Source organism: Macrobrachium rosenbergii, chromosome 28, assembly GCF_040412425.1.
Source record: "Macrobrachium rosenbergii isolate ZJJX-2024 chromosome 28, ASM4041242v1, whole genome shotgun sequence".
NCBI classification, from domain to species: domain Eukaryota; kingdom Metazoa; phylum Arthropoda; class Malacostraca; order Decapoda; family Palaemonidae; genus Macrobrachium; species Macrobrachium rosenbergii.
This window is the reverse complement of record NC_089768.1, coordinates 15,196,313-15,218,173: the sequence shown is the minus strand read 5'-3', so window position 1 is coordinate 15,218,173 and position 21,861 is coordinate 15,196,313. Positions and strand designations below refer to the sequence as shown.

Below are 21,861 nucleotides of genomic sequence, written 5' to 3'. Positions count from 1 at the left end.
AGGCGATGGTTCATCCTGGTGGCGAATAGGTCTACCGTTATTGGCCATCTCTCGAGCAGCAGTTGCACCTCATCTTGCACTAATGTCCATTCCCCTCCGAGAACTTCCTGTGACCGACTCAGAGCGTCCGCCAAGACATTGAGCTTTCCCAACACGAATTGGGGAATGAGCGAAACTGTGTGTCCTTCGCACCAACGGAGAACTCTCTGTGCTAAATCATTCAACACCTGAGATCTTGTTCCCCCCTCCTTTTTGAGATATGATACTGCTGTAACGTTGTTCTGCAAAGCAACTTAGAGCCTCCTCGACTGCTCTTATTCCCTGTAATTTATGGACTCCTCCCAATCCAGGCCCCTCCAAAGGCCCTGAGCCTGAGATTCGTCCAGGGTTGCACCCCAACCCTGATATGAGGCATCTGTGTACAGATGTACGTCTGGAAGGGGGGAGTCCAATCTTACGCCGGTGGTCAGATGATGTTCTTCTGACTACCACCAAAGATCCTTCAGGCAAGAATCGTCCCAGATTACTGATGCGTTCTGTTCTCGAAAGTCCCAGCGATTCCTGAGACACCTGCAGAGAACGCATCCACAGACGAGACCCTGGAACAAGAAGGGATTGGGAGGCCATCCGGCTCAGCAGGTTTTTCCATAAGCTCACAGTTTGAACTCTGTTTAACATGAAAGTTTCCCACTGGCTTAAAATCACCAGAACCTGCTCCTCTGTCAGGAAAGCCCTCAAAAGACGTGCCTGAATTGTCATTCCCAGGTACGCCTTTACTTGAGTTGGGAACAGAGAACTCTTGTCAAAATTGATTTTTATGCCTAACTTCTGGCATAGGTTCAAAAGAAAATCCCTTGCCTGCAGAACCTCGCCTTCCGCCAAAGCTTGAACTATCCAGTCGTCGAGGTATCTTCTCATTCGGAAGCCCCGATGATGCATGATGTCCGAAACAGGTGACATCACCCTCGTGAATACCTGAGGTCCTGTGGTCTGACCGAAGCAGAGGACTTTGAACTGAAAAGTTCCAGTTGGACTCGAGAAATGAAGGAACTTCCGAGATTCCTGATGAATCGGAACCTGGAGATAAGCGTCCTTGAGGTCCACTGAAATCATCCAATCTTCCCTCCGGACTAACCATAGCACCGACTGGGAAATTTCCATATGAAACTTCATCAAGATTACAAACTTGTTGAGACCCGAGAGATCTATGATAGGTCTCCAAGATCCTCCCGCTTTGGGGGCCACAAAGATCTGGCTGTAGAACCACAGAGAAGGGGGAGCGGGCTCTAAGGCTCCCTTCTCTAAAAGGGCTTGGATCTCTGTCGCCAAAGCTAACCCCCTGATGGAAGAAGGGGAGTAACTGGGAAGATGCACTGATGAGTTGGAAAGCGGAGGACAAGAGTGAAAAGGGACTCTGTAACCCTTCCTTAAGACCTCCACTACCCAACTCTCCACCCCCACTCCTTCTAGATGTCCCAGAAAGGGGCAAGGCAACCTCCTACAGGTGCATGTGAAGGTAATGTCTCCTATTTCCGAAAATCCTTCTTACGATTGGAAGGCTTCGGATCCAAGGCAGAACTGGAAAGCTTGGATGAAAAGCGTACTTTCTTAGGAGAACTTCCCGGAGACTTGGAGCAAGAGCGCTTCGAAGAAGAAGACATTCTAGAACCCTTCGGAGATCTGACACTCTGCGCTGCAACCCTGATCACGGCCTGCTGCGACTCCACTGCCGAGGTAGACGACACAAAGATGACCATCGCCGAAACATCTTCCTCTCTAAACAAACTGCTGCTGAGTGCCAATGGAGCCCTCAGCAGTGCACTCTTGTGAATGTCAGGAAAATGAGGAGGCAGATGGTTTAGATAGAAGTCCCTCCTCTTCTTACCAAAGAATGTAGTACATCCTGCAGAAACATTCACCTTGTGTGCAAGCCCCATGGAAACCGACGTGATGAGGTTGTTGAAAAGAGTCGGGTCTGAACGGAGTATAACCATCCTGTTTGAGGAACCCCATCAGGCCGGATAGCATCTACATAGTGTGTGATAACGCCTCCAACTGGTTGCAGAAGGTGTCTTCCAAGATACTGGCTTCCCTGGCCGAAACAGATACAAGATGGTTCAATGATGGAACACGAGATAGAAGAGCCTCTACTGACTCGTTCAGCAGCACCCTAACACCTGCAGAAGGGTTACCCGCGACCCTATAAAAGCCCTTCCGAATAGGAAGCAATGCTGACAAAAAAAAGTTAAGTATACCTTAGTTTAACCAGACCACTGAGCTGATTAACAGCTCTCCTAGGGCTGGCCTGAAGGATTAGACTTATTTTACGTGGATAAGAACCAACTGGTTGCCTAGCAACGGGACCTACAGCTTATTGTCAAATCTAAACCACATTATACTGAAAAATGAATTTCATCACCAGAAATAAATTCCTCTAATTCTTCATTGGCTGGCTGGAGATTCGAACTCAGGTCTGGCAGAGTGCTAGCTAAGAACTCTACCAGTTCGTCCAACGAGGAACTAGCAAGGCTGAATCCTGCTTACCCAATCCTATCAAGGATGCCAACCTATTGTCAGCCCCTCTCAAAGCCTGCTCGACCCTGCCAAACCAGACTAGATTCTTTGGTGACTCTGCTACCACTGGTTTTGTTGCATAAAGTGACTTGAACACAGCTTGGTTATGCTGTATTGGCTCCTCCGGAGCCTTGGACTGTGGATACAGCGAGTGGATAAAGTCCAACATCCGTCTATACTCAGACTCATTGGCTGAAGGAAAACTAGCCTCCAGTATCTGATCCTCCTCTTCACAGGAACAATCTTTGTCGAATTGGTCTGCCTGAGCTGAAACCGGAAATGAGACAGGCTGACCCCTAGAAAATGTTGAACCTGATGATCCAGAACATGATACACCTGGATGTGCAAGACAGACCCCTGATGAATCAGTCCCGAACATATTGGGAGTCACTGAAATAGGTTGCGCAAACCCCACACCCTCCAAAGACGATGACGCAACACCTGGGTCGGTCACACCTGCGCGGACAATGCCCACTCCTGAGAGCGGAGACCGCAACACCCGCACCATGCAAACCTGGATGTAGCAAAGTCGTGTGAGACTGGGAATCCAGAACAGAAGGTCCCCTACTTAAAGAAGAAGAGGGAAAGGGTGCCTGATGACCCAAAATCAAACCCAAACCTATGTAGACTGCCTTAGCCGGAGGGACAGAGGAACCTGTCGGAAAAGTTGAGAAAGGAGGAGCCAAAGGAAGAAAGAAGGAAGATGCCACACTCGGAGTCACCACCGGTGTTCCTGCCGACGATGTTGGGCAAGTAGAGAACGTCCCAACTGGCCCTGAACTCGAAAGGGTTTCAAAGGGAAGATTACGAGGTACCAAACCCAAAGAAACAGGAGAAGACGAAACACCAGACAGCTTAGGTATCAGGGAAGATTGTGGAAAATATCGGTATCGCAACATTAAACGCTGAGGCAGGCGTGCCGCCAACTGCTGCAGCAACTAGATCGGAAGCCTGAGAAGGTACGGGATTCGCTGCAGATGGCACAGAAGACAAACCCACTTATGGCATAGATGCCAGATGAACTAACAAAGCAGCCAAAATGTTCCCCGAAAGGTGGCTTGAAAGGGAAGGTTGAGAAAGAGCAGAGGAAGAAGGTTTGGAGGCAGTAGAGGATAGGGAAAAATCTGAGGTTACAGAAGAGGCCATAGATTTTAGAGAAAGAAAATATACAGACTCCAGTCCCCCTTGATAATCTTCTAATACATCATTTGTGAATTCCAGAAAATTCTTCATTACATGATCATGGATATTCGAAAACCCTCTATTAAAACACTGTCTGACCAATGACCTATACCCTTTGGAAAGACCCAACAAATTAGCATTATATTCTGCTACATTTAATGTCCTATCAAATGAATTACCATCACCAACTGACAAAAGTTTTTCCCCAGAAAAGGAACTCTCGAAGTGGAAGGGAAATCCCCCAACCTTCCCAGACCTGACAAACTCACAACTAAATCTAAATCCTCCTCAACAGATTTAGCAACATTTTGTTGCAAGGAGACTGCAGCCGGAAATAGAACCGCTGCTGGACCTAACAAGGATCCCAGAACCTTAATTGCACCTGCCCCTAAAGAAGACTGCACCTGCAACTTCTCTCCTACACTCTTTGCTACCTCACTATCCCTATTCATCTGCATCAATCCTATATCTAAATTTACCTCTGAACTTACACTATCCGAAGAAAGGGGGAAAACTGGCCGGCAGATCCTACCTTTGAGGTTTGCGGTTCTCCATGACCCCCAGCACGCATTAGGGCTGGTTCTGGAACAGGCAGGGGAGCTGAAAAAGAACGGTTAGTTTCTATTTCCCTAGCACTCATACTTTGCTCTTTGAATTCATATAACTTTGTCATGAAACTAGAAAATAAATTTGTCATGCTAGCTGATAATTTATCCTCTAACTCCTAAATAATTCCGATTCTAAAGTTTCTTTGTCTAGACTCTGAGTTTCTACAGCTGGTTCCCTACGTTTGCTCTTGGAAGCTAGAGATTTTCGATATTTAACATAATCCTCCATCTGATCTTTTGACCATGACCTACATTCGTCACATCTCAATGTTAAGCTACAATGCATCTTCCTACATGTTATACAAACTGAATGTCTGTCATGTTTGAGGATACTCATCCTCCGTTTGCAAGCTGTGCACAATCGGTGGGTTGCAGCGTCTCCAGCAGTAGCAGTAGCTGTAGCCGAGGTTGAGGCAGTTGCGCTATCCAAAGGGGGCGTCTTTTTATCCAACTATCCATGTCGAGTCCAAATCGAGCCAAAGTACAGTCGGGAGAGAAAAATCCGATGCCAGGCGAAAGAACAATCCAGGAGAAAAAGGCAAAAATACGGTCCAAGTCGTTATCTAATTTCAATAAAGTCAGTACACAGGGGTCAGGCTCATAACCAAAAGTTCGCCTGAAGCAGGAAACATCCATGCAGCAAGGCGAACGGAAAGCAATTGGGGAATCTGGCCTTGCTCAGCCGGGACTTGCAGCAGCATTGCCAACTGTGTTTCAGGTAACTCATTTTGACAAGATTTTCCTGTGAACGTTGGTAATGCTGACAGTTAATTACCCAATTAATGGGTAAAAGTTATGGGGATGTAGTTTGGGCTGGTGGGTAACCAGAGCTAATTCAGGTGTTCAGGGAGTGTATTGCAATATTAATTGTTATTAATCAGTTTTCCAAATATGATAAATTTAAAATCTTTTTTTATTTTTCATAAATTAGTTATGGTAAATTTTGGAAGTAATTTGCATTTTCCCTAAACAAACTTAAAAAGCAGTACAGTATATGTAAGAGAAGTGTCTTTCAACAATGGCTGGTTTGGATGTTGAAGCTTGTTAACAAGATAGTTGCAGGAAAAAGTGGCGAGTGTAGGGGGAGTCCCACACAAAACCAATGGAATCTTCACTTTCATTCAGCTACAAGACAGTTTGGGGCTGGTTTAAAGTACAAATATGATATATATGTATATACTTCAGGTTTGTATAGCTAAGTAAAATGCAAATTACTTTAAAATTTTGCTATTTGTTCCTTCAAGAATGCAAACCATGATTATATAAGGAAAATAATTCCTAAGCTGGTAGGTTTGTCTCACGAACGTGACTAACACTATTCCAAAAGGATTACGAACATATGAGTGCTTGAGTCTCCGCTGCATCCCAGACCTGAGTCTAAATTTAACAGACTGATGGGATATTCCATCACCATCCAGAAATGTTAGCCTCCCGATCATGTGTATGAGCAGAGAAGACTGACACCTGTAACCTTCTATACAGTCTGGTGAAGAACGGAGGAGAAACAAAGATGAATCCCTTTTACAGAATCCCATCACATTACCTGCCTGTAGGATTAGTACAGTCCTTAAAATTCTTACAATGAAAAAATCAGAGAATATAGGAATGATGCTATTAGTAGTATAGTATAAGAAAGAATGAAGCCCAGACTGTTTGATCATGAATGCCAATTACTGCTGTTACAACAATGGTGATCCCCATAATTGGAATCATTCAGTGGAGAGGTCAAGAAGAAAATCTTAAGAATCCCACGGCAGTACTCAAATCCTAAACAATTTCAAGACCCCACAAAGAGAGATCTCACTGAGGAAGTAAATGTACTCCTATAAGGAAGATAACAAATGCACTCTTCAAGTACTGCAACAAAGAATTGTACTCAATAAAGGGCCAAAATCAACATAAGGCCTTGTCCTGGTACAAATCCCAGACTGAGTTCAGATGGGAGAGACAGCAAGACAAATTCAAAGGCCATCAAACTTCCATCATATAAAGAATGCACAGGAAAGCCAATAAAAAGACTTAAAATATAGTTCACACTTGTCCTAGTTTCTATTACCAAAACTAAGAAAATAGGTGATTTTAATGTACAAATGACATTTTTATATATACTTACCAAGTAATTACAGAGCTATTAGTTTCACTTAACTGCAGCAGTTCAAAATTTGAAATTCACAGCAACACACTATTGTTTTAGTGTAGGTAACTAGAAGCCACACACTTTCAGGGAAGAATAGGTACAACAGTGCTGAAAAGCTCAGTTTGTTTGTGCCCTTTGTCCATGAGAGGGGAGGTGGGAGGGCTTTGATCATATAGTTACTTGGTAAGTATATATAAAACTTTATAATAAAAATGTCATTTTTATATAAGTAAATTACCAAGTAACTACATAGCTGAATCCCACATTGACAGGGGGGATGCATGGACATGTTCTACCCAAAAACACTCAGTACAAGGAAACGAATTTGAAACAGAAAGGTAGCATTGGTGTGATGCCTGTTGTAACCTTATCTGGTGAGAGAGCTGCAGCAAGAAGATACTGCCTCTGGATGGCGCTCATCTCAACCTGTAGTGACGCAGCAGTAAAGCCAAGAGTCATCTCTATTTCAGTGGGAGAACCTTGCAGCTGAGGAGTGCACCAAAGACTGACAAGGTCTTACAAAATAAATGCCCTTGTCTGTCCTGGGCACAGTACAGTACAATGAATACAACCAGAAATTTGTTACCACACAATATTAAAAAACAAAACCATCATCCAACCATTAAAAATATTGACTGGTGGGTACTCCTGGTACACGGTACCACCAGGCTTCCCAATACTCGGTATCCTTTAACAAGTCAAGTACTGCAATTATTATAGATTGTCTCCACACTGCGCAAATAATGGGAGGCGAACACTGATTTTCACTTCCAGCAAGTTGATTGGAGAATCTTGGAGAGTGACAAGATCTTCTTAAAAACCAACAAAGTGGCAACTGCTCTCATCATCATGAGCTTTGACTTTAAAAACAGAAAGATCATCTTCTTGAATCTTCGAGTGTGACTCGGAAACAACACTCTTTAAAAAGAAGACCAAGGCGTTCGTAAATAATGGTCATGAGGGTTCTTCACCGAACACCATTGATTCTGAGAAGGACCTCTCCTGGTCTACTGGTCCCAGGTTGTTTAACAAACTCTTGATTGTGAATGAACAAGGCCAGGGGTTGGAAGGGGTTTCGCTCTTTGCCAAGAATCCAAGTGTGAATGAGCAGACTGCATCTCCCTGCAAAAAGCCCACTAGCTTACTCAAGGCATGTAATTTGCTGATCCTCTTTGCTGTAGTCAAAGCAACTAAAAAAGAGTCTTCCTGATTAAATTTCTCAGCAATGAGGAGTGAAGGGGCTCAAATGGAGGGCCGGAGAGCCATTTGAGACGACATCTAGATTCCAGGCGACTGACAAAGACTTCTCTTGCTTGGAAGTGTCTAGGGACTTAATTAGATCGCTTATGTCTTGATTAACAGACAAATTGAGACCTCTATGTTTAAACACAGAATTTAGCATAGACGTATAACCTCTGATTGTAGAGGTGGCCAAGCCTCAAGAGGACCTCAGAAACATTAAAAAAAAATCAGCAATCTGTGCTACAGAGTTTTAAGAAGACAATACACCATGTCTTTGGCACCAGCCACAAAAGACTGTCCACTTCGCCTGGTAGACGTTAGTGGAAGACTGACATCTGCACTTGGTGATTGCTTCTGCGGCTTTTCTTGAAAAGCCCTTCGCTCTGACAAGCTCCCTGACAGTCTGAAGCCTGTCAGCCTGTCAGAGTGAGAGTGGATAAGCCTTGATGGAAGAGATAGAAGTGAGGCTGCTTTAGATGGCTTCTCTTCTGAGGTAAAAGTCTAGGGAAGTCTGTTAGGAGACTGAGGTCCAGGAACCACTCTTTCTTTGGCCAAAATGGAGCTACAAGCATCATGGATGTGTTGGTGTGAGCCATGAACTTGTTTAAGACTTCTCTCACCATGCTGAACGGTGGGAATGCGCAGACATCTAAGTCCAACCAGTCTTGGAGCATGGTATCCGTCGCCCATGCCAGAGGGTCCGGGGCTGGGGAACAGTAAACGGGGAGGCAATGGTTCCTCAATGCTACAAACAGGTTTATCAATGGCTTTCCCAACTGTTTCCACAGGTTGGTGCAAAGCTGGAGCAGGGAGCTCTGAACTGAAGGACCCTGCCCTGGAATACGAACCGCAGATACTTCCTGGAGTCTGGATGTACTGGGACATTGGAAGTATGCGCCCTCCATGTTGATCATTACCATCCAGTCTCCCTGATGAATGGCTGACAGGACTGAACGGTTCGTTTCCATTTTGAACTTGGTGGTCTGCACAAAGAATTTCAAAACACTGGCGTCCAAGACAGGTCTCCAACCTCCCGACACCTTGGGGACAACGAACAGATGGTTGTAAAAATCTTCTGTGCTTAGTTCTTTGACCACCTCCACAGCTCTTTTCCTGAATAGGAACGATACTTCTTCCTTCAGAGACAAAAACCTCTCCGAGCCTTTTGAGTAGGCTGTTAAGCTGATGGGCGAGGACGTCAAAGGAGGTTTTCCCGGAACAGGATGGCATAGCCCTCTTGTAGGACTTTTAATACCCAGGGTTCTTCATTCCTGGCTTCCCATTTGTCCCAGAGATGGAGAAGCCTGGTTCCTAGAGGAGGGGTAAAAGATTCATAAGTGATGCAGTTAGGCTATGCACAGTTTTTGCAGATGATTTCTCTAGTAACTGAAAAATATAAAAGATGTAGATGTCAAATTTAGGATACTAATACAGAAAGGAAGGAAGTACTGTATGGGCTAAAATTTAACATGGAGAAGAGTAATATCATCTCATATGACATGAAAGATAAATCAAAACAGATAGAATATATGAAAATTATGAAGAAAATAAATTATCTAGGCACTACAGCAGATGACAAATTAAATAGTCAGTTATGCAGAAAGAATGCAGCTTTGCCTTCTATTTACATGGGACCACCTTAATGTGTAACTCTAACCTAAGTACACACTGAGAAGTTACAAACAATAGAGAACAGAGTTTACAAAATACTGTACTAGAAGCAACCAATTGTACAGCACATGTAACATTAAAGGAGAGATAGGAGCATTTCAACAATGACAAGAGCAGTTGAGAGTATGCTGCAATGTTTGCATACAAAACAGATGGAAAAAATTAAACTCTTAAGAAAATAATCATAGGTATGGAAGAAAAAGAAACCAAATGGCAGAAAACAATAGAAAAATACTTGATAGAAATAAATTTAAAATTTAGAGAGGTAAAGATAATGACAAGATGAGATGAATTTGAAACCAAGACATTGGGATACTGTAAAATTGTGGAATGAACTGCAAAGCGAGGAAAATTTGTCTTATGTAAGCAATGGAAGCAAGAAATTAAAGAATTAATGTATGAAAAAACCTCTACTAATACACTTCTTATAGTTCTCTTTGAGGACAGAATCAACACACTGCAACTAAATTTGAAAAACTAGTAAAAATACATGAAAATACGGGAGGAGAAAGATCTAATTCAATTTATTTTTGATGTGCAGAATACAGGAAAGATGTAAAATAGTACGGCTCCAGCAGTCATCTGGGGAAAACTTGACATAAAAGGCACTAAAGTTACTTCTCAAGGCAGAAGATACAGGTATAGAACAAAAGAACAGCAATTCTACATTTAATGTGGACGAAAAGAAAAAAATGAGAGAAAAATTAGTGCCACAAAAACATTAAAAGCTCTGATATGAAGGTTAAACCTTGAGTTATCACTAGAACTATAACTAGCTTAAGTTAGGATGCATCCCTGTTCTTAATACATATTTGAAAGCCCTCAAGGTTAGGTTAGGTTAAAAGGTCCTTGTAAGGTACATTAGGTTAAAGAAAGTTGTGTTAGGGTGTGTCTCTATAACTCGATTTGCAACTATAATCTTTGGGTCTGTTTTAATTTGTTTGATGATTGTCGCTATTACACAAATGAACTACGTATTTTTCTGACTGGTAAACAACTATCTTGTGATTAATGAATGTCTTAGCATTCCTTCTGGTGCTAATTCTTGCTTTCCCCTCACCCATAAATCCTGGTTTTTCATTTATGTACCCTTACAGTTACTATAAAGGCTTTGGTTTGACAGAAAATTCCTCCTCCAAGGATCTGGTTAGGTTGTAGGGGAAGGTCTGTCAACTGATAGCAGGATATAGCAGTGGCACCCTGGGCCAGGGCAGGTTGAGGGAGATTCAACTTTAAACCATAAGATTACTGAATTTTGGACTTGAAAATATGTTTTCCTATGTTTTAATGTGTGCTTCAAACATTTCTGATATTTCATGCATTAGAAAATAAGTACCTTTAGAGACAGGGGACCCCATCCTTATATCCTACAATTTGGGGGACTACAGTGTGAAAGCAGGGTTGTTAGCTGGAGAGAAAAACAAATTCAGTGGGTAAACTACAGTTTAGGGGTCCAACTTCACTGCATTACATAAAGTCAAGATCACCACACAGGTTGATCAAATATTTATTGAATCATGGAAAACAATGAAAAACTGAGCAGTTTATCTGGTTACAGAAACTGATTGTAAAAAACAAATGGAATATATAAATAAATAAACCTAAATAAACAAAAACATGTCTTAGGGGATATAAACCCACAGAATTTTGAGAAAATTGTAAATCTGCTTAAGTAAGCAGATAAACTGATAATTTTTTCAGATTTATAAAAAGTGGCTGCTGAAGAGCAACAGCCCATGCCAGGTTCATTCCTGGTTCCTAAGCAATCACTTCACAAACACGTTTGCGGGCACACTACACTATTTGCATGTGGAGCAGAGCTTTATTTCCTTTGTTTTTTTGCAATCTTTTCTTCCATTAAGCAAATAAACTGCTCAGATTTTAGCAAATATACTTCTGTTTGCATATCTATCGAAACAAGAAATTGAAAATAGGAAAGGAAATTTAGGCTACACATGCACACACACACAAGGGAGCAGTGAATTTGAACCCCTAAACGGTAGGATTACCAACAAATGAAATACAAGGATGTTAATCCCATTGATAGTTCCCATTTAAGTAAGTCGAGTTTAAGGAATGTTTCAGACTAAGCTAATATCATTAACTACAGTAAGGACCCTCTACCTAGGGTGGGTTAGTTTAGGTATGGTCGGCAAGATCATTTGCCAACAAAATAAACATCAGTAATATTCAAAGCACACATTAAAACAACGGAAAATGATACTTTCAAGTTCAAAATACGATAAAGTAAAATTTTATCACGGAGGATTAGGATAGGATATGCTCGGACTTCCTGTTTCACTCAGCCTTGATTCTCTCACCTAGGCCAAATAGCCTAGTCTAACCGAAGTTTCCTATAGTGGTATGCACTGGGTCCTCACTGGTAAGAGGGGACATAGCCTGTTAGGTGAAGCCTAAAGGCCACGCAAGCATCTGCAACGGATACAATGGTTAAGTTGTTAAAAATCACACATTAGTCTCTCAAGAATGCCACAAGATTGGTTTACATTCCTACTCGATTTTAGGATGGTTCCAAATGTAACGTGAACCAAATGAATTTGCTACCCTTAGGCTATATTACCTAAAGTACATTATTTTTTCCTTTTCACTCGTGCAGAAGGTATCGTTATTAGAAAACGTTTTCTTGTACCATAATTCAATCAGTGTCAATTCGAAGTTTAACAATATCAAACTGACAGGGAGTCAATCTGATAGGTTTAAAAGTAGTAGTAGTAGTGTGAATTACAGTTGAAACGGCTCCCACTCTCGTTCACGTTTGCCTTACATTGTGCTTGTTTAAGGTTTATTTTCTTTGAGTTCCCATGCGCTTTTGATAAATCACTTCTCATTCTCAACTTAATTTCTAGACAAATCTGTGACGACGTAAAATATTAGCTATTAGCTCATCTTTATATTCTGATATGGGTGCTGCATGAAATTAAATCTGTTCGCAGAAATGTTTTTATTGGGCAATAAAGTAAATAATTCTCCAAATTTTCATTTAGTTTTTTCTCCCTTCACTCTTTTCCCACCATCTAGACCTGGTGTGCCCAATCTAACCCTGTAAGTCAGTATTGTCTTTTCTGTGCTATCGTACAACATTTCTTCTCTCTAGCTTTTCGTAATTTCTTACAGACATTTAGTTTTGGTGAACAGCTTACTCGTGCATCTGCATCACCAGCACCGCATAGTGGCCCATCATATGATCTTAGAATGCTTGTAAGACTAGCAGTGCTGCTTGCATTCCAAGCTGACACTATGATAAACACCCATGTGAACACCCGAGTTAACACAGGGCTTTGAACTGGTAAACAAATCTTTGTAGACAGAGTGAGGGTACTTCCTGGAGGCCTAGTGGATAGGTGTCTGCAAACAAGTATCCTTCATTTGTGGCAGCTGGAATGGGGGACAGCTTATCTCATTGACTCCCTCCCTTCTTCTCCTTACCTCTCATTCGAGCCTGAGCTGGAGGAGAGGGCTGAAAGAACTGATTAGGCTCTTGGCCCTTTCCTGAGAAAGAGCACTGGTCTCCTCGTCACAGAAGAGGTTTGCGCTGTCTCAATACATGATAAGGATGCTGTGCCCAACTTGAAAGGCTTTAGCACCCTGGAGGGCTGGAAGGAAACTGCATGGTAGATTCTGTCTAAAAAGGAATGTAGACTTATTGTCAAAGCTTCTCAGTACAAAGTTTGCCCTCAGGTTAGCACTCTGATGTGAGATGGGTCAGTACCCTTTCTCCTGACACCAACAAAATCTGTAACTATACCCTTTCATCTGCAGATGAGACACTAGTGACAGTGAACTTCAACCATAGGTTGGGCAATGATGCTACCTGGTAGGAAGCAATAGCTCCTGATTCCAAGAAGGGTGTTTCTCCTTATCAGTCTCTCCAGAGGGAGGTTTTTTGTCACCCAAACTGACAAGTCGACCAGACGGGGATAGCCTCCACACCCTCTGTCATGACGAACTTCTGCTGGTGTGTCAAAGGCGGGGAAAGTAGCTTGTTAATGTGTTGGAGGAGAGGGAACATTTTAGTCCACACATCTGACTGTTCACCTGTTACAAAACACCACAAGCAAGTGGAAACCATAGTACAGTAATCCCTTGATTGTCCGGATCTTCATTATCTGACACTCGACATTAGCTGACAGCACCAGATCTATCTGGAACCAAAGATATATATTTAAATTTCAAAAACTTTTGAATTACTGCTATGTGATGTTGGCAATTCTGCGCAGCCTAAGGAAATATTGGTAACACTGCTTACACTCATGAAGAGACTGGTAAAGGTTTTGGGGGTTTGTGGGATCTTGGATCCCCCGGCAAGCAAAGGGGAGGACGATGCTGGAACAGAATGCACTGGAAGTTGTACATGACCTGTCTCCAAGTTGGGGTAGAGCGGAGTCGGGGGAGGCAGATGGCTTGGATCCATGGAAGGGGAACAGCATTAAGGCTATTTACAATAACGCCTAGAGAAGGGGTTGTTTGGGAAAGTGGGTAGAGCTGGGAAGGAATTTCCCTTTCCGGGAGCAAGGTGGGAATGCAGTGTGGGTTGGGTGGAGAGGAGCAGGCAGATGTTTGTTTCGTCTTTTACGTTTATGCTTTTTTCACATTTTTATTAAATATGTACAGTACTGTATCGTAACCTGTAATGAAATACATCAAGCACAAATTCCGAGAAGCGGCAGGGAGTACGAATGATTTGTGTCGACTTTGCCTAGTTCAGCTGGTAACATTAATGAAAATGAGGCTTCCTGAAGATTTCAGCTATCAACAACTGGCTGATAGTTTTGTGATTTTTTATAAGCTAAAATAAAATGAGAGTATAATTGCCTCTTTTATTGGAACGCTTGATCAGATTAGCATCGAATCTGATACCAGAGTAAGACGATCGAGGTTTAATAGTGTAAATAAATATGACGTTATTTTGATTACTAAATATGTTAGGAAAACAAATGTGCAACTGGGCCGACGCCAATATCTGTATGTGGGGAAGTAGAAAATTTTCATACCTTGCTAATATACTGGTGAAAATTATAAATATTAGTATTTCATAGTACAAGTTTCCTATATCTGAGAAAGTGGTAATATAAAACCAGCTATAAAAGGGTACTAGTATATAATAAATTAAGTTCAAAATGCTAGAAAATGTGATTCTTGAACAATTAATTATTGATCTTTGAAATTTAGGCTGACAAGCCAAGCAATGGGGCTCTTTGGACCATTGAAAAGAGGGAGTTGGAACAGTAGAACAAGAAGTTAAAGAGATCCAGAAAATTAATATGAAGTAAAATGGTCTAAGGGTGGAATTCGGAGAAACCCCTACAGTTGCATAAAGAAGTAACAGTTAGAGAGACTGGAAAATAAGATCGAAGGAAGAAAGCGGGAATGAAGGTAAACAATATGGCTAAAAAGTGGGGACAGCTAGCGGCCAAGGTAATGTTGCAAACATCCTTTAGTACACCACGTCAAGTTCACCGATGGCACTCACTACCTCCCCTACGAGGTTTACCGGACAGTCTGTCAGTTTATTGCTTTATAGACAATTATATTCTACAGAGACTGCTGTATATACTGTTGAAAATGATCTACTGGAAATGATGGATGGGACAACTGTGGTATCATGGTCTTACTTGATCTTAAATCAGTTTTTGATACAGCTGTGCATGAACTACTAAATGAATTACGATCCACTGAAATTAATGATGAGACCTGTGAGCATCTGCAAGACTTCTTGCATGGCAGAAGGTACTATACACAAAATGGAAACTTACATTCATTTAATGAAACATTGAAAAGAAGAGTACTCCAAGGAAGTGTGGCAGGGCCAATCCTCTTTTATATATTTACGACTGGATTGTCAAACATACCACAGAGAAATAGGAGTATGTTCAATGTATTTGCGGATGGCACCCAATTTTATTTCTCAATAAAAGTCATCGAGTATACGAGAAACAAAATAATGCTCTTACCCGTGTTAAGGTATGTATTGCATTGAAAGCAACTAAAACTAAATACGTATAAAGCAATTCATGTTAGTGTGATGAAAAATAATCTGTGAAGCCGCCGTGTCATTCGGTTTAATGTAAATATTAATCTAGTTCTGATTACTGTTAAAAACAGTGTAAAGGCGTCAAGCGCCTCTTCATTTCTGCATTAATCACGTTATGTATATTACCCGTTATTATTTCATATTTTTATATATCTCTCCATATGTAGCCTATTATTATCCGGCCTTTCTGCCGATGTATGTAACCACCTTTGTACGTTCATTGTAACACGAATCATTCTCATTTATATGTCATCTAACAAACACAAATTCTTGCCCAAATGCGTGACATAGGATCCGCTTGTCGGTGACTACCTTTCCGTCCGCATTCCTCGATGTAAACCTGCTTCCGAAAAAAAAAAATGACTTACGGGCTGCTCTAGGAGCATGAGTCCGTGCTAGCACAAGGCCAGCTAAATCTGAAACAAAAAAGAAAAAAAAAATCAGTCATACCCAGACCTGTCTTCTTGAAACTCACAGCAGAGCAAATGTGCTGCTGGACTATAAATTTGTCTCTTATTGGTCAAATAATAATGTTGTAAGGGTTATTTTTTGTTGAATATATCTTTATTAGTCTTCTCTTATGATATTCTGATTAACTATGTCATTAACAGAGTAGGCTATTGCAGCTAGTTCACATAAATATGTTGTTTGTGCTGCACTTGCTGCCTATCAGAGTTAGAATAATGTTTATAATATTTCATGGTACTTCAAATTATCAGCACTGAATGTCCAAAGTGTTTGAATGTTTTGCAGTGCATAACACAGCCAACGGATGGAGTGAACAAAAAACTAGCTACAGATCGTTTCAAGTTATCTAAGCCATGGAAATGGTTTTAGGCTGTATATGGATATCCAGCCTGGTATCAAGACTGAAAATATGAAGTCTTTCAAGAAAAAATGAAAAAGATTTTCGTATTTTCTAAGTGTTATGATTGTGCGGACTTCACAGTTGATACAGAGTATGACGTATGATTCTTCAAATGTCTCTGCAAACATGACTATGTCAAAAGAATTTTCAGGTCCCACAGACCACCTGAGGTGTAGCGGGACCGGATAAGAGGTCTGATGCAAGTTTGACGTGAAGACTGGCGTCTTTGATTAAACAAGATTCACGGTTTGCGCAATCGAGGCGTAACTGTCAGACGCATATTGGTGAAACACTTCAAATCTCCAGATTCATATCGAGTTTTCCTTCTTAATATTTTCATGAAATGATAATTAGTCTTTAGTAGTCAGTCCTTTCACTGCAGGACAATACGTCCAATGCTTCTGAACGTTATTAATAAAATGTTTATGTTTACGTTATTCAATTATCAGTTAATAAGGAGTTGTTCAGTTAAGAAGAAATCATCGACAGAGTATTATCTTGGATTAAAAATTGCCCTGCGTTTATGTTTTAAGGTAAATGACGTATTTATATTACAATTTTTTTTAAATTATTTAATTCTATATATAATCTACTTTCTAACAATCATAAATGTAATTCTATTAACAAAACTTACCCATGTTGATCCACAAATCATAGTATATATATGTTTTGACGTTGTCTAATAGATGACACTATAGTTATCACAACTTTCGGAATATCCAAATTTCCCGCTAAACTACATAATATTTAAGGGTAAATTGTATCTCAATTGCCCGTGACAGATACAAATGACCTTAATTTTTGAGATGGTATAGTGAACATTAAATCCAGCCATCGGGCCAGTGTAAACTGAAGTGAATTCTGGAACTGCAGACGACGCCAAACAGCTGAATGACAACAACAAACATGGCTGGCGAAGTTGACCCGTCGTGCAATCCAGTGGATTTAATGGGCCAGGTACTTAATATCACTCAAATCTAATTTTCTGTTAATGGTTTTTTCGGTATAAGGCAAAGTGCTGGGTTATAGTGTGACTGATATGCTTAGTTTATAATGAGAAGTTGTGCCAACCCTTGCTCGGACTAGGCTAGGTAGCCTGTACATTAAGTATAGCCTGACATACTACATTTCGTGATAGCTTATCACAAATAGGCCTGGTAAAGGTTACTTTTAAACATATAATCGAGTATGACTGTAAATTGTAGGTTAACTCGTTCTACGTCCCAAAAGTTGATGAAGAAAATAGGACTCCATTGGGAACTAAAAGCTAGTGAGATGCAGTGATATAGCCCATGGTAAAATTTCACGAATTGCCTCATAATCAGGGTCAACAAGGAGATGTAGTTTTTCCATTAGCTTTTCATGGGATTTTGATGAATCTGACAAATATTTATGGAAAACTGCATAGTCAACCTGTAGCATAACACACCTGATACTATGTCTGACAATATTGGGGTGATCCAAATTATAAAGTAAAGTTTGTTTCCAAGCATTCGTTCAAAGTCTTGGAAGTGCTCAGCTTTCTCGACTGGGCAGTAGGAGCTCTTGTTCGTAAAGTGAAGGAGTGCCCTCATGCCCCTGAAGACTTCTCTTCAGATTTTTTGGGAGTCATTTCTTGCCTGGATAAGGGTATTAGAGACGGCTCTTTTGAGTTATCCTCCCTTTTTGCAATGGGTATCCTCAAGAAAAGGGAGCTTTCGTGTTCATACATCACGAAGGAAGTTTCTCCCTCCCAGAAGTCCGCACTCCTTTTCTCGCCTCTGGACAAGAAGCACCTTTTCCCTCAATCAACTGTGCTACAAATTGCGACTGATCTTCAACAGAAATCTACGCAGGATCTCCTCACACAATCAACGAGACGGCCTAGAGAGTCTCCATCTTTTCCCCCCAGGACAGTTTCTCCTGTCCAATCCCAGCCTTTTTGGGGGTAGAGGCAGACAAGGCCCCCAGAGCTATCAAAAAATCCTCCTACAAACCCCACCCACACGTAAGTGAGGATCTAGTCCTCCACACACCTGTGGGGGCAAGGCTCCTACTTTTCTGGGAGCGTTGGAAAGCAAGAGGAGCAGAGAATTGGATTGTCCAAGTTCTAAGAGAGGGCTACTCGGTCCCATTTCTGAAAAAACCCCCCCCTTGAGCAACAAGCCTGTTTCATTGATGGCCTACTCGGCAAACTCCGAGAAGTTTTTAGCCCTCTCCCAAGAAGTGACAGCTCTCCTTGTAAAAGAAGCAATCGAACTAGTCAAGGACATCTCCGGGGTTCTACAATCGACTGTTTGTAGTTCCCAAAGCGTCGGGGGCTGGAGGGCAGTTCTGGATGTAAATGCTCTGAACTTGTACGTACAGAAAACCAAATTCAAGATGGAGACGTCCCAGTCTGTCCTTGCATCCATTCGTCTGGAGGATTGGATGATCTCGATAGACATGGAAGACACCTACTTCCATGTCCCAATCCATCAGGATTCAAGGAAATTTTTAAGGTTTGTGTTCGAGCGAAAAGTGTACCAGTTCAGAGCCCTTTGCTTCGGTTTGTCGACAGCCCCACTGGTATTCACGCATGTTCTTGCCCCAATGGCAAAATGGTTACATCTGATGGGAGTCAACATTTCCCAGTTGAAGGAAAAATGTGCAGAGGACCTTCACAAGACCCTTCTTCTCACCAAGGATTTAGGCCTCCTGTTGAATTTCCAAAAATCTCAACTGATTCCTTCTCAGGAGATCCTTATTTGGGGATGAGGATAAACAGTCGGAGCTAAGAATTCGGCTAGTCAGGGTTGTCCTATTTTACATGCTCTTCCAACTCCTATCACTGCATTTTCCCCTATCATCAGTGATGATGGATGTATGACAGACGAGATCAGTTTTTCATCCACGAATCAAGCCATGTGCTTGCAACTTCCTGTCATTTTGTCTGATTTGCTGGGAGATCTACAATACCTTCAAACTAAGTTCAGGTAACTTGTGTTAGGTTCCTACTTAGTCAAGAAGAGGTGTCTAGGAGCTCCATTTCTTATGACTTGATGTAGTTACACTCCTCTTGTGAGGAGTGAGGGTTGTAAGCAGTAGCTTGCTACTGTTGTAATTACCAGTTGATCCACAACCTGAGGAGAGTATTATGTAGATCTTAGAACAGTTTCAGGAGTCCCAGTGTCCAAGTAGGCACTCCTTTGATAACAACGACACCAAGGTAGTGCCATGATTACACTGTCCTCCTCCAGAGACTTTTTGTTCTTAGGAATGTTGACCAGGACAGCAGTCTCCTACACTTCCTTTCTTGGGACTTGAACACAGTTCTTTTTAGACTTTTAGGAGTCTCAAGATCCAAGATGGATACTCCTCGGTGTGATAGCAACAACACCAAGGTAGTGCCATGGTCAACAAAAGGTCCTAGTGTCCTTTCATCTACTCTTTTGCAGTGCAAGTACATGAGCAGACAGAAGAACATTCAGTTCAGTGGCCAACCATACATCCCAAGCAAGGTGGATGTCATTACAACATTTATTCACTGAAGTCAGGAGATAAGGACAGTTGATCTTGGCACCTTGACTTCCAGATTCGTTCAACCTCTAAAGAAGCTTGATCATGGTCCTTCTTTCTTGACTTACTGATGTTGGCGCTGTTCTGTTCTGTCTTCTCACACCTTTGGCACCCATGTACATTTGGAAGCTTACACCTTTTGTCATTCTGCGTTTTGAAAGTGTTCAGTGAGATGGATCATTCCACTTCCTTGGTCCTGTGGTGCCAATGACACTATGATGTCTATGTTGCCTCGATAAAGACTAGACTTTCAACCCAATGCTCATAGCTCGTTCATTACTTCGAGTTGGCCGAGAAACAGTGTCCAAATTGTCATTTCTCTGACTAGTGACATGATCAAATGAGTGTACCCTGCAACTTCTTGGTGGACATCAGTGCTTTTCGGACCAGATCTTTTGAGGCCAGGGGCATCGGTCTGTCCATCGCATTAAGGAAGAACCTGTCGGTCAAGTACTAGGATGGAATGTAATCATGCAGATCATGTTCATCTCCTTTTACCTTGGGACGTTGCCCACAGGTCCTTGGACTCCTTTTCCTTGGATCCTATGGTGGATGCTCAACAAGTCATTTAGTTCACCCAGCTCTTGAGGGACAGGTTGCATCTCGCCTAAGGTGTGTGGCTCCTAGGAGAAGGTGTGTTTGTGGGACTGGCCTCCCTTTCTCCTGTCTTCCTTCCTTTTCCAGTTGGCAGAGAAACAGTGAACAAGCCGTGATGTGCTGGACTGGTGTGCATGCAGGTGATCTAGATGACTGAGTATCCTAACTATAATCTAACTATTTGGATTAGTAGATGCAAATCCTTCCTTCTCTCTAGTTGGTTATTCTTAGCTTTATAGTCTCCGACACTGTGAGTTCATCCAAACCTTTTCAAATCAAGGATATTACATCCCTTTAATTCGAAATGCCCAGAAGTCTGATGATTGAACATCTCTCTTGTTCAGTGGATCAGAGGTATGGTCTCCAGCCTTTGCTTCTTTATGACCAGGAAGAGAATACCCAGGTGAGCCGAACTACCAGTCAGTTCAGAGATTTACTTGGAATCCTCCCTCCAAAATTAAGTCTCCCATATATAAAGACTGAGGGTTTGTATTTGTGTAGGAACAAATGACAAATTTTTAAAGTAATTTGTATTTTTCTTAACATACAAACCTGAGGTCTTTACATTAAGGGGCCACCTTTTACCACCCCTCATTCTTTTACCTGGGCCAAAAGGTAAACTGCAAATAACTGAATGTATACCAACTGGGTGGGTGGTGCTTCTGCCCCTACCATCGGTAGCTGTTACCATAACCAACTTTGCAAAAGTTTAACAACTGGACTTCCAATCTGCTGAAAGTTAATCCCATATGTAAAGACCTCAGGTTTGTACATTAGGAAAAATACAAATTACTTAAGAAATTTGTCATTTTTTCACAAGATTAAGGTCAGATATTGATCTCAGAATTTATGTACATTATAATTATATTTACTCATTAGTATACTGCAGGCATATGACATTGTTTCGGCTGGCAAATACTTCTGTCTGTGCAACATCTGACAACCTATGTATTAGTTTTTCATTTGTATCTTAAGCACAAAATAAAGTTCTGTGACTGGAGTGAAAACTAGACAACTTTTAGGACAATTATTTTTCAGTCATATTCATTTTACTTTGTTGGCAAAAAGATATTATATGAATTTATTTTCTTGAACAGGATGCATGCAATCCCAGTGGTATGTATGGTGTGGAAAGAGAGACGGATCTGGAAGAGGCTGTTGGTAGCATACACAACTCGGAGCCCACAACTCGCAACACAAATGACTCAGATTTTTCTACTTTTGATATTGTTAAAGCAACGCAAGTAAGTATTGTTTTGTGTTTTATATTATTATATTTTAATTTACTGTATGTTATAGTGCACATATTTAAAATTTGGTTAATGTTCACGAAGACAATAAATTTTGAAAAAATGATTAGGGCAGCTAATAATTCAGTTTTAATAATAGCAAG

General features: G+C 41.4%; 2 protein-coding genes across 6 annotated transcripts in view; one reads left to right on the top strand and one right to left on the bottom strand.

The window, feature by feature from the left end:
• The window catches only part of LOC136854066 (centrosomal protein of 112 kDa-like), a 227,743-nt gene that overhangs the window by 37,105 nt on the left and 168,777 nt on the right, over positions 1-21,861 (bottom strand). For 2 of the 5 annotated variants that reach the window (XM_067130181.1, XM_067130183.1), the window contains exon 3: positions 15,835-15,882. The exons of 1 other annotated variant lie outside the window; for it this stretch is intronic. The gene's annotated coding sequence lies outside the window, so the exon portion shown is untranslated. Of the gene's footprint in view, positions 1-11,995; positions 12,200-15,834; positions 15,883-21,861 lie in introns of those variants that run through there. 2 more of the 5 variants (XM_067130180.1, XM_067130184.1) reach the window with 2 other exon arrangements.
• Hip14 (palmitoyltransferase Hip14) overlaps positions 17,012-21,861 on the top strand; it is a 44,139-nt gene continuing 39,289 nt past the window's right edge. Inside the window, exons 1-2 of the mRNA XM_067130167.1 lie at positions 17,012-17,291; positions 21,566-21,712. Of these exons, the coding sequence (XP_066986268.1) occupies positions 17,226-17,291; positions 21,566-21,712 (213 nt within the window). The 5' untranslated portion in view covers positions 17,012-17,225. The remainder of the gene's footprint in view (positions 17,292-21,565; positions 21,713-21,861) is intronic.